Raw genomic sequence first — 9,677 nt, 5'->3', positions numbered from 1 at the left:
TCCCTACTATAATGCTAGCTAAGATGGTGGTTAGAACGTAATTTGTCTCAACAATACCAAGAAAAGAAAGGGGCAAAACATCTTTATCGCCTTTTAATTACAACAGAACAGCACGACTACTGTTATCTTAAGTTACCAGTTAGAGAAATTTTGACATTTCAGGTACATTGGCTCGCAGTCCCCGCCCAATTTGGTGTGACTCCTTTGGAGAGGAATCCTAAGCTAAATACGGACAGGGTAAGTAACGCTAATGTTAGCCAAGTCGCTAGCTGGGCAAGTCGGGTACCTTCCTACTTCAGTAAATAAAAGACTGGTGTACCTGTTAAGAGCTTATTCACTCACTGAAAAGTTTTGGCAACCCTACTGAATCACTTTCCAGGTAATATAAATGCCTTTAGTGCAGTGTCATTTGTCTTTAGTGTCAACAACTTGCTTCCAGTTCAGCGTTAGCTTGTTTAGGCCGCGTCGTAAGCTCGGCTCCAAAACCTCGTACATTCTGGTGATAATGTAGCATGCAAGCTAAGTGCTTAGCATTAACCAAACTGTCACTTTTTTGTATTGTAACATCATGTTCGTTTATTCTCAACTACTAACGCCAATAATAAGTTGGCATTCATTTTTGCATGAAAGGTTTTGCAATAACATTTACGGTTGAGCTGGATATGTGCCAATAGTCAGACCGGCTTCTTTTACCAATTCGTAGCTAATGTTAGCTTAGCTCAGCGTTAGTCAAATAACATCTGTCATAACGTATGATCCAGAAGAGACAGAGCCAGTTTTTGAAAGAGCAGCTAAAGTTACCAGCCGGGCTATCTAGGTATCCTCGCTTCGTACACGACTTCGCCAGTGATGTCTGCGAGTGAAGCAGCGGGACGGTGACACTCCTCTAAATGTCAGTTTATTAGCTGAATGCTTCCAAGCACCTGAAATGTTGGAATTTGGTCTCATTTAACTTGCCCCTCTGCGTTTTTATCAATCTGGGTTTGTCATGGAGTGCATCAGCTGACAGCGTTGTTGTCACGTAGAAACCAGGCTGGTGTTTAACTGCTACCAACACGCTTAACATTTATAAATAAACGCACTTGTTATATTTCCTCTAACGTTCATCATGACGTGTCAAGTACTGTCAACCCACGAAAGATGCAGAGCATCCGCATTAACACTTAGCTGTCATTAGTTCTGTTTTTAGCTGGTCTGCAGCATATCCAGTGAAAATTAATGCCGTCTCATACAAAGTTCTCCAGAAAATCCACAACCCATATGAAGGTTGAAATATTCGTTTTTGTTCCCTTTTGTTCTTCCATTTCAATCCCCTTTTGAAGTGTGACCCAAGTTGTCTAGAACCTGAGGTGAGGCTTTCAGATTGCCTTAGTTTTCAAAGCCTTTGTTCTCATTAAACGTTTGAACTGGGCTGGTCCAAAACAAAACACAATTACCTGATTGGGGTTATTTTTTCATCATCTTTAGAATAGGGTTTATTCACCAGTAGTACAACTGCTAGAAGGAATATGTGAATTTGTCGTGTTTGTCGTCCCTCTCTTTTATTTTCATTTATATACATCCCCATCTTTTGCAATGGTTTCTAACACCAACTGCTTGTTAGGTGGCTCTTCACTTCTAATATTCAAATAGCTGCGTTTGGATGAGCATTGTTGTTGACATTAACATCATAGGTTTAGTTGTGAATCCAACCACCATAACATGCATGTGAACACATGTTGGCACCAAGACAAATGTCCAATAGCTTTGACATGTTTATCTGTTAGATTTGCAGCAAAATGGTTTAGGTCAAATGTGCTACTAATATTACTTATCTAAACCTTCGGTGGCATTAAATGTAAAGAAAAAGACTGTTTATCACCATTACTGATATGATGGTTTATCATCAACTGAAAGCTGTCCTAGTTGTAACAGCTCTGTTCTGACCCTCTGAACTTTTGCTTTGTAAAGATACTTCAAAATATTTGCTTATTAATGGTCAGCTTGTTAGAGAATTGAATAATTTCATCCTCAAAATGTATGATTTCTGATATTGTAATCCATTCAGACTGAAGGCAACGGTCTCCTAAAGCCTACAAGTTTTCTGAAATCCTTGTCAGAACTGTTGTGGTACAATTAATCTCTTTATTTATGTAACTATAAACATTAGATTGTTCATTGTTTATGTGTGTTGAACATGTTGACGGGCCTTGCGCAGTTGTTGCAGTGCATCAGGCTTGAAAGACAAAAGCTTGCATATTTATCTTCGGTCATAAAGGGACGTGCGCACACATGTTGTATCTGATCTAAATGGGTTTGTTTAATTTGGAGCCGACAAAATGTTAGTGATAGCTCAGTGATTGCACGGTGCAGTTAAACTACATCACAAACTTTAGTCTCCAAAGGGACCAAAGAATCAGCACCTATATGTCGTCATTATGTCTGTCCTAACAGTGTTTTTGAATGATCTGGCTACTGTGTATAATGTTACTTCTGCTTATGTGCAGTTATACTAAAACTGAACACTTTTTATGGAAATATACGTTGGTGCATTCAGTGTCACTTACCATCCTGCTCTTATTTGTGAAGATGGCATGAAATAATCAGCTGTTTTCAGCCATGTCCAAACGGTGTTCTTATACTTGTTTTTTTTTTGTTTTTTTTTCTTTAATTTACAAATTTTTTATTTCGTAGCCCTGTGCTCTGTGACAAGCCTCAGTACTCACCCTCACTGCTCAATAGGATGTCCCATAGCCCTGAAATGAAGGACGACCCCATGGAATGCCCTCTGTGCATGGAGCCGCTAGAGATTGATGACGTCAATTTCTTCCCCTGCACATGCGGCTACCAGATCTGCCGCTTTTGTTGGCACCGCATCCGCACAGATGAGAATGGCCTCTGCCCCGCCTGCAGAAAGGTGAGGAAAAAGCTATGACGGATGTGCTACCAAAAAATTTATCGGGCGTTTTATCTGCAATTGGCAAAAGAATATGGTTTATCTTTTCTTTCCCTTCTTAAGTAGCTGGTTTGCCCAGACATCTTGAACTTTAGTTCATTGTGTTTAACAGTTCACCCCCAGTTTTCACATAGTGGATATCTAAGTTTGTTACTAAATTCTGTGTGTTATCTCTACAGCCATACCCAGAGGACCCTGCTGTGTACAAGCCTCTGTCACAGGAGGAGATCCAAAGGATAAAGAATGAAAAGAAGCAAAAACAGAACGAGAAAAAGCAGAAGGTGACAGAAAACCGCAAGCATCTGGCCAGTGTCAGAGTGGTCCAGAGGAACCTGGTGTTTGTGGTTGGGCTCTCGCAGCGACTCGCTGACCCGGAGGTGAGTATAACATCACATTTACAAGTACAGCAACCGGTGATACCTGGGTGTGGTATTTTAGCTTAATGGGGATTAGGCAGTGGCCATGAAGTCAAAACTGAATGTAGTTTGACAGGGAATGATATCTAGATATTATTGTGATAGTTATTAATGTGTTTGGAAGAACTTACAGTAAACTGAAAGCTTTCTTTTTCCCCCCCATAGGTCCTAAAACGGCCAGAGTATTTTGGGAGGTTTGGGAAAATTCACAAAGTGGTCATCAACAATAGCACATCTTACGCAGGTTCACAGGTGAGTAGTTTAAGAAATAAATGGTATAATTTGTGTATTATATCTTGCATGTCGAATGAATTGAAAGTGAATAAATTACTCGTCCTGTGATCGGATGATAATGAAAACAAGTGTTAGTTGCAACATAAGAAAGCTACAGAAATTCTTATTGACTTGTACATTTGTTTTAATTTTCTGTTTGCTGATTAGGGGCCCAGTGCCAGCGCTTATGTCACTTACATCCGCTCTGAAGATGCCCTAAGAGCGATACAGTGTGTGAACAATGTGGTCGTTGATGGCAGAACACTCAAGGTGAGAAGTTAACCACAGGCATTTTGGGGTATTGCTACGATTAGAACTTTTGTTTGTACCAAAACCACCTGATATATCTGTTCTCCGTTTGCCTGCTATTGTTTATTAGGGACAAGCATATCAAACTTTGCAACAGAATTTCTAATTTGTTGCTGTACAATCACTTTATGAAGAATAAGAAGACCCTGAACATGAATTTCTTTCTTTTTTATTTCTTTTTTTGCAATTTTCTCAGAGTTACTATTTTTGTGTTTCCCCTTATAGGCTTCTTTAGGCACAACTAAGTATTGCAGTTACTTCCTCAAAAGTATGCAATGTCCCAAACCTGATTGTATGTATCTACATGAATTGGGTGATGAAGCAGCCAGCTTTACTAAAGAAGAGATGCAGGTAAAATCCTATTTGTTTAGTTTTTCTCCCTATAATGTGAATTTTGGTTGAGGACTATGTGAACTCATTTGTTTTTTGTCTTTTTGTTGTTTTTAGGCGGGGAAACATCAAGAGTATGAGCAGAAACTCCTCCAAGACCTCTATAAAATTAATCCTGGCTTTCTACAACCTCCAGCTTGTGGAACAGAGAAGTCAAAGAGTAAACCCAACTCCACACAGAGGTTGGTTGTGTATTTTATTTATTTTTTTTTTTAATTGTACTGCTTTAACACAGTGATTTATTTATTTTATTTTATTTTTTTTAATTCTGTTGTTCTTCTTTTATTTCTCTTGACTTATATCAGAACCAGCAACAGCAATGGTAAAGATGGGTGGCCGACATTGTCAGGGCATAGCAAACTGCCCAATGGGCTTTCAGAAGACCGGAAGTCCCCTCCGCTGCTAGACTATCTAGACCAAGAAGCTATTAATTCAGATGGGCTAGAATCAGAGCTGGGTCCTGGCCAGCGCACTGCCTTGTCCCCCTTCTCCTCCAACTGTGACAGTAACAGGTAAAACAGACCACCCCTCAGGGAAATGTCCTGCTTATTCTTGAAGAAAATATTAGTGAATGTGTTTTTTCAGTCTGCATTCTCTCCAATATATTTGTATCTTTTCGATCTGCAGTCCCAGTGATAAACCTGCAGAGTCAGTCGGTATGGTGAATGGAGAGACTTTACAACAGGTAAAAAAAATGTTCTGTTTGTATGGTTTTTGTTGTTATTATAAAACAGGATGATTCTAATCTGAATAATCTCACCTGCCATTGTTCTTTCTCTCATGTTGTAGATGCCCACCAGTGATTCCCCTTCTCCTCCCCCGGGTCTAACCAAGCCCATCCTGGTGGTGCCCATTAGCATGTCAGACCCTTCAGCTCGCTCGCCCTTTGAGGGTGCGGCAGCTGAGTCTCAGTCCCTCTTTTCAGACAACAGTAACTTCAGACATCCTAATCCTCTCCCTGCTGGCCTGCCCCCCTTCCCCAGCTCTCCCCGCGGCAGTTCTGACTGGCCCATGACCCCTGAACCACAGAGCCTCTTCACATCAGGTACTCATTCATCTGAACTTTTTGTTTATCTTAAATGTTTTCTTAGTTGTCCGGTTTTCTAAAGCAGTCGGACTGTCACGGGTGAGGATACTTGAAATGTAATACTGATTATGATACATACTGATTAATCTGTTGGTGATCATACAAACAAAGGAAAATTTCCATGTGCTTTGCTTAATTGTTTTCCTTATGTTTCATCTACCTAAGAGATTTTGAATACTTACAACATTACTATAGACATCATTGATCTTGCAGCTATAATGGCCATGGAGAGTGCTCAAAGTCTTGAGGTCCAACTAAATTCTTCCTTTATCTCCTCGCAGACACAATACCAGTGTCTTCCTCCACAGACTGGCAGGCGGCCTTTGGTTTTGGCTCGTCCAGCAAACAGCAGGATGATGACCTGGGCTTCGATCCTTTCGACGTCACCCGCAAGGCTTTGGCTGACCTCATAGAGAAGGAGTTATCAGTGCAAGATCAGAGCCCATTGTCTCCTGGGCCATTCACCCAGGGCAGCAGCCATGTTCTTGGTCTGTCGGCTTCCAATTCGAACCCCAGCACCTCCCACCACTTCCCCAGTGGCCTGCCACGCCACCCCCAGCTTCACAGAGCCATCTACAGCTCCTTTAGTTTCCCCGGCAGTCACAACAGCCAGGCCAGTCAGCAGCAGCAGCCAGCCGCCAGACACCCCTGGATGGGCGTTCCCACACGAAATAACCTCACACACTCGAACCACTCAATCAGTGCTGCCTCACACAGTAACTTCCTGGACCTGAGTCTGCCCCCTCAGCACAACACAGGGCTGGGAGGGATCCCCATCTCAGGTACCGGACACCTGGGTCACCTTGGCAGTGCATGTTAAAACTGAGATTAAACGTGCGACATAATGAAGTCATTTAATATCACAACACATGAGCGATACCGTGCAGCTTAAGGATACTTGTTTTTATTAGTTTGCATTGATTTTTACAAAGAGGAAACAAAAGAGCTGCAGTTAATTAGCAGTAGTAGATCCAAACACCTGAGGAATTAATACATCTGTTTTCCTCTTCTCTCCTTCAGAAAACAGTGGCTCTATAGACGGCTTAAATGTGAAAGAGTGGCAGGATGGCCTGAGAGCTCTCCTGCCCAACATCAATATCAACTTCGGTGGCCTCCCAAACTCCTCCTCCTCTTCATCCTCCTCATCCTCCAACAGTGTTAACCACATTGGTGGACCGCCAGGGCCAGCAGGCATCTCGCACAGCCTGAGCTGGGATGGCACAGCCAGTTGGATGGACCCAGCTATTATAACAGGTAGAAATATCCAATCATCTTAGTCTTTTTCATTTCTTTTTTTAAACATATTAAATTAGATCTGCTAGTAGGTGTGATTTTATTATTCATTAGACAGACACTTGGACTATAAAAAACATCAAAACCACTTTGAAATCCTCTTTTATTTTTGTAGCAAGTTTTAAAACTTAGTTGCTTTTGAGTCTGTGACAAAGACAGTTGGAAAGTGAAATCAAATCATTTGAAAGTTAACCAGCATGTCATGCACAGATTAGTTGTGAATGAAAGTCAGTTTTCAATGACGCTTCATCGGGTTGATGAAACCCTGTGCTTAGTTAATTTGTGGGGAGTTCGGGAGGACATAGAAGTTTCTTTATTAGTTTTGGATAACGTGCCATGTCACAATGGGGAAAACAAAAATAGATTGTAAGATCCTTGTGATTTGTGGAACTCTTCCTGTAGCAACATTCCATAATTTGTTTTTAGTCTCTGCCCCTAATCCATTTGTAATTGAAGCTCACATTTTTAAGGATGGCTATAGTTCCCACTCCTGTTTGGCTTACCTCAAAGTGTTTAAGTATATCTGAACACAGTTCCTCTGAAAAGCAAACAGTCTCTACCTGACAGTCTCAAAAGACTTGTTCATATTTTCCAGTGCACTTGTGCATCTGTCATCTCTCTTGTGATCTTTCTCCCCCTTCAGGCATCCCAGCCTCCGCAGGCAACAGTTTAGACTGTCTCCAGGACGACAACCCGCCCCACTGGCTTAAGTCCCTTCAAGCACTCACAGAGATGGACGGCCCTGCCAGCTCAGTTGTGCCCACACCCCAGCCCCTTCACAGCAGCCTCCTCGAAGGCCGTCTCCCTCTTCACCACAGAGCCGCGACCGGCTGGGCTCCGTATCTGCCCCCTCCCACAGCAAACCCCGCCAGCCAGTTCCACTCCCCTCCCCCAGGCTTCCAGACCGCCTTCAGACCCCCAGGACAGGCTGCCACAGAGCTACTACAGAGTGCCGCTGTGGATCGCCACTGAACACAGACTCCAGCAGACCCCCATCCATTCCCCCACTACCACTATATACCCACTCATCCTGTACCCTGCTTCCTTTCCCCAATGCAAAACACACCAATCTGCAGAGTATGAAAAATTAACAAAGTAACAAACTTGCTTTCTTCTTTTTCTCTTCCTCCATCCTTTGTGTCTACTTTGAAGGCCTGTTTGTTTTTGTTTTGTTTGTGGCACACAAGTTATCAGTACCCTTTGTCTGCTGCCATCACCACTCCTTAGACCTAGTTCTGGGCGTAACGTGGGATTCATTGTGTAGCGTACTGTCAGCTAAGAACACAAGAATCGGTATAGCATCAAGCGCCCAGTGGTGACACAAGTTAACTCCACAAACTGGCAAAGAAACAAATTAGCAGAAGTGAGGTCTTTTTTTTAAAATAACTAATGATTAAGCATGAAAACATTTGTGTTTTTGGAAAGTTGAAGTCATGATTAGTTTTTGAGGAATGAAGCAAGCTGTGAATCTGCTCTTTGAAGCTTTGCCCCAAAGACCCTCATCCCTCCCACTCTTAACAAGGAGACTGTGAAACGGTTAAAACCTTACAGCCATGTTGTGAATCAGGTGAGGTGAGAGAGAGAGAGAGAGAGAGAGAGAGAAGGGTTGGCACTTAGCTTTTTTGAGAGTGGGTTTTAGAAAATATCAAAAACAAGAAAAAAAAAAAGAGAAGTTAAGATTTGGTTAGAGAGTGAATGCAGATGATACAGAGCGGAGTGGAGGGCACAGGCTATGCATGGGCTCCCTGTTAGGTAGGGACACAAATGGCCTGCCTGAGAGGCCACTTGGCTCACATTCTCTTTAGTGAGGGGCTCCCACTGGCCCCATTTTGCTGGAGGGAGAATTTTGCTGAATCTCTGTATCAGAGGATAGAGCGCCACCTTACCACAGGGAGCCAAGGCTGTGGGAGATCATGGCACACATCCTGAGCACTAGGGTTAGACTCTTACTCACAGTGCCACTGTGTGGTACCTACAATAGCTAGCCCTAACATGGACAGCCACCACATAGATAAGACAGTGACTAGATTGAAGAGAAAATGTCAAAAATACTAATGAGGGTAAAATAAATTTTAAAAAAGGGTTAACAGGTCCCTCTGTTAAATCCACGAGGGCTTAAACGAGGCCTTAAAATAGATGAGAGAAAGGAGCTTGAGTGTTTGGAAAAGGAGTGTCATGACTGCTGAAAAATATGCAATATTGTATGTGACTTCAGCAGCTGTATGCGAGTGTGCGTCACAAAGGTAGGTGCTACAAGACGATACCAAGTACCTAAGTAATGAATCAAGGAGCCCTCAGCCTTTAGGATTCGAGATCAGCCTCTCCGACCACCGCCTTTTTTCTTTACAAGTCTTAATTCTGATCCGTGTTCGCTCTGTCTTTTCTCTCTCTTACCCCCCCTCCTCCCTCCTCCTCCTCCTCCCCCGCTGTTCCCTATTTAACAGTATTCACGAAAATGAACAAAATCATCCAAGAGAAACCAACACAGAGTCATACAGTGGGTTTTAACATGATGTTGCGAGGAAAAAAACAACTTTGAGGCGCTTAAAGGAAGAGAACTGTCCTCTGCAGGTCTGGAAAAATGAACCTTAAATAAAACTGAAAATTCAGAGCCTGTTTGTCTGCTGTTCTGTTCTCACAGCCTTGATCAAGCATGCCCATTGATGAATATAAGATGCTAAAGAGCTCACCACAACACCAGAGTATCATACGGTTTATGATCAGCTTGACGTCCTGTTCTAATGTCTTCCACTAGAGGGCAGATCACTTTATGTCAGAGACAAAGCTCTGCAGTCAAACTTCAGTCGAGCACACAAGGTGACACTGAATGGCAAACACGACTGTGTTTCAGACATTCGTTCGTGCACGTTTTCACTTTAAACAGCTGAGTGAATGAGAGCAAAATGCAGATAAGGGTGATCTTTAACCACACATATCGGTATGGTGTTTGTCTTTTCGGCGTAGCACCACTGCG

The 9,677-nt window shown here is 42.5% G+C and overlaps 1 protein-coding gene across 2 annotated transcripts; it reads left to right on the top strand.

Moving 5' to 3' along the window:
* The first annotated feature begins 7 nt into the window (after nucleotides 1-7).
* Nucleotides 8-9,312, top strand: cnot4a (CCR4-NOT transcription complex, subunit 4a). Of its 2 annotated transcripts, none has more exons than XM_075470214.1 (13): nucleotides 8-237; nucleotides 2,722-2,896; nucleotides 3,115-3,312; nucleotides 3,517-3,603; nucleotides 3,793-3,894; nucleotides 4,159-4,284; nucleotides 4,381-4,505; nucleotides 4,629-4,835; nucleotides 4,951-5,008; nucleotides 5,113-5,368; nucleotides 5,692-6,192; nucleotides 6,431-6,664; nucleotides 7,347-9,312. In XM_075470214.1, exons 2-13 carry the CDS (start codon nucleotides 2,723-2,725, stop codon nucleotides 7,673-7,675), a joined length of 2,397 nt encoding a protein of 798 aa, XP_075326329.1. In that variant the 5' UTR covers nucleotides 8-237; nucleotide 2,722; the 3' UTR covers nucleotides 7,676-9,312. The 2 variants fall into 2 exon arrangements, with proteins under 2 accessions (XP_075326329.1, XP_075326328.1); XM_075470213.1 differs by having other exon boundaries at nucleotides 2,674-2,896.
* The last annotated feature ends 365 nt before the right edge of the window (nucleotides 9,313-9,677 follow it).

This window comes from Odontesthes bonariensis, chromosome 7 (assembly GCF_027942865.1).
Source record: "Odontesthes bonariensis isolate fOdoBon6 chromosome 7, fOdoBon6.hap1, whole genome shotgun sequence".
In the NCBI taxonomy this organism is placed as follows: Eukaryota; Metazoa; Chordata; class Actinopteri; order Atheriniformes; family Atherinopsidae; genus Odontesthes; species Odontesthes bonariensis.
Note: the sequence above shows the minus strand (reverse complement) of the source record. Positions and strands in the feature narration are given on the sequence as shown.